General features: G+C 57.5%; 1 protein-coding gene across 1 annotated transcript; it reads left to right on the plus strand.

The window, feature by feature from the left end:
- Positions 1 to 651: 651 nt before the first annotated feature.
- LOC132545234 (PE-PGRS family protein PE_PGRS16-like) lies at positions 652 to 1,892 on the plus strand. The gene is made up of 3 exons (XM_060208910.1): positions 652 to 787; positions 1,166 to 1,444; positions 1,720 to 1,892. The coding sequence occupies exons 1-3, from the start codon at positions 652 to 654 to the stop codon at positions 1,890 to 1,892; spliced, it is 588 nt and encodes a 195-aa protein (XP_060064893.1).
- Positions 1,893 to 2,140: the final 248 nt, after the last annotated feature.

Genomic DNA, 2,140 nt, shown 5'->3' on the forward strand with positions numbered 1-2,140 from the left:
AGGAAGGAAGTGGGGGTGAGGGTGTGGGGAATGTGGAAGGAAGTGGGGTGAGGGTGTGGGGATGTGGAAGGAAGAGGGGGTGATGGTGAGGGTGCGGGAGATATGGAAGGAAGTGGAGTGAGGGTGTGGGAGATGTAAAAGGAAGTAGGGGGTGATGGTGTGGGGGATAAGGAAGGAAGTGGGGGTGAGGGTGTGGGGGATGTGGAAGGAAGTGGGGGTGAGGGTTTGGGGGATGAGGAAGGAAGTGGGGGGTGAGGGTGTGGGGGATGTGGAAGGAAGTGGGGTGATGATGTGGGGGATATGAATGGAAGTGGGGTGAAGATTTTGAGGATGAGGAAGGAAGTGGGTGATGTGGAAGGAAGTAGGGGTGAGGGTGTGGGGGATCTGGCATGAAGTGGGGTGAAGGTGTGGGGGATGAGGAAGGAAGTGGGGGATGAGGGTGTGGGGATGTGGAAGAAAGTGAGGGTGAGGGTATGGCGGGTGTGGAAGGAAGTGGGGTGAGGGTGTGGGAGATGTAAAAGGAAGTAGGGAGTGATGGTGTGGGGGATGTGGAAGGAAGTAGGGGTGAGGGTGTGGGAGAAGTGGCATGAAATGGGGTGAAGGTGTGGGGGATGAGGAAGGAAGTGGGGGTGAGGGTGTGGGGGATGTGGAATGAAGTGGGGTGAGGGTGCGGGGGATGTGGACGGAAGTGGGGTTAAGGGTGTGGGGGATGTGGAAGAAAGTGGGAGTCAATGTGTGGGGGATGTGGAAGGAAGTGGGGGTGAGGGTATGGGGGATGTGGAAGGAAGTGGGAGAGAGGGTGTGGGGGATGTGGAAGGAAGTGAGAGAGAGGGTGTGGTGGATGTGGAAGAAAGTGGGTGCGGGGGATGTGGAAGGAAGTGGGGTTGAGGGTATGGAGGATGTGGAAGGAAGTGGAGTTGAGGGTGTGGGGGATGAGGAAGGAAGTGGGGGTGATGGTGTGGGGGATGTGGAAGGAAGTGGGGGTAATGGTGTGTGAGATGTGGAAGGAAGTAGGGGTGAGGGTGTGGGGGATGTGGCAGGAAGTGGGGTGAAGGTGTGGGGGATGTGGAAGGAAGTGGTAGTGAGGGTGTGGGGGATGTAGAAGGAAGTGGGGGTAATAGTGTGGGGGATGAGGAATGAATTGAGGGTGTGGGGGATGTGAAAGGAAGTGGGGTTGATTGGGTATGGGATGAGGAAGGAAGTGGGGGTGAGGGTGTGGGGGATATGGAAGGAAGTGGGTGTGAGGGTGAGGGTGTGGGGGATGTAGAAGGAAGTGGGGGTGATAGTGTGGGGGATGAGGAAGAAAGTGGGAGTCAATGTGTGGGGGATGTGGAAGGAAGTGGGGGTGAGGGTATGGGGGATGTGGAAGGAAGTGAGAGAGAGGGTGTGGTGGATGTGGAAGAAAGTGGGAGTGCGGGGGATGTGGAAGGAAGTGGGGTTGAGGGTATGGAGGATGTGGAAGGAAGTGGAGTTGAGGGTGTGGGGGATGAGGAAGGAAGTGGGGGTGATGGTGTGGGGGATGTGGAAGGAAGTGGGGATAATGGTGTGTGAGATGTGGAAGGAAGTAGGGGTGAGGGTGTGGGGGATGTGGCAGGAAGTGGGGTGAAGGTGTGGGGGATGTGGAAGGAAGTGGTAGTGAGGGTGTGGGGGATGCAGAAGGAAGTGGGGGTGATAGTGTGGGGGATGAGGAATGAATTGAGGGTGTGGGGGATGTGAAAGGAAGTGGGGTTGATTGGGTATGGGATGAGGAAGGAAGTGGGGGTGAGGGTGTGGGGGATATGGAAGGAAGTGGGTGTGAGGGTGAGGGTGTGGGGGATGTGGAAGGAAGTGGAAGTGTGGGTGTGGGGGATGTAGAAGGAAGTGGGGGTGATAGTGTGGGGGATGAGGAATGAAGTGGGAGTCAATGTGGGAAGGAAGTGGGTGAGGGTGTGGGGGTGACGAAGGAAGTAGGGGGGGTGAGGGGTGGGGGATGTGGAAGGAAGTGGGGGTGAGGGTGTGGGGGATATGGAAGGAAGTGGGGTTGAGGGTGTGGGGGATGTGGAAGGAAGTGGGAGTGAGGGTTTGGTGGATGTGGAAGGAAGTGGGGGTGTGGGGGATGTGAAAGGATGTGGGGGGTGAGGGTGTGGGGGATGTGGAAGGA

This window comes from Ylistrum balloti, unplaced genomic scaffold (assembly GCF_031769215.1).
Source record: "Ylistrum balloti isolate Yb309-2 unplaced genomic scaffold, AGI_CSIRO_Ybal_v1 Utg369832, whole genome shotgun sequence".
NCBI lineage: Eukaryota > Metazoa > Mollusca > Bivalvia > Pectinida > Pectinidae > Ylistrum > Ylistrum balloti.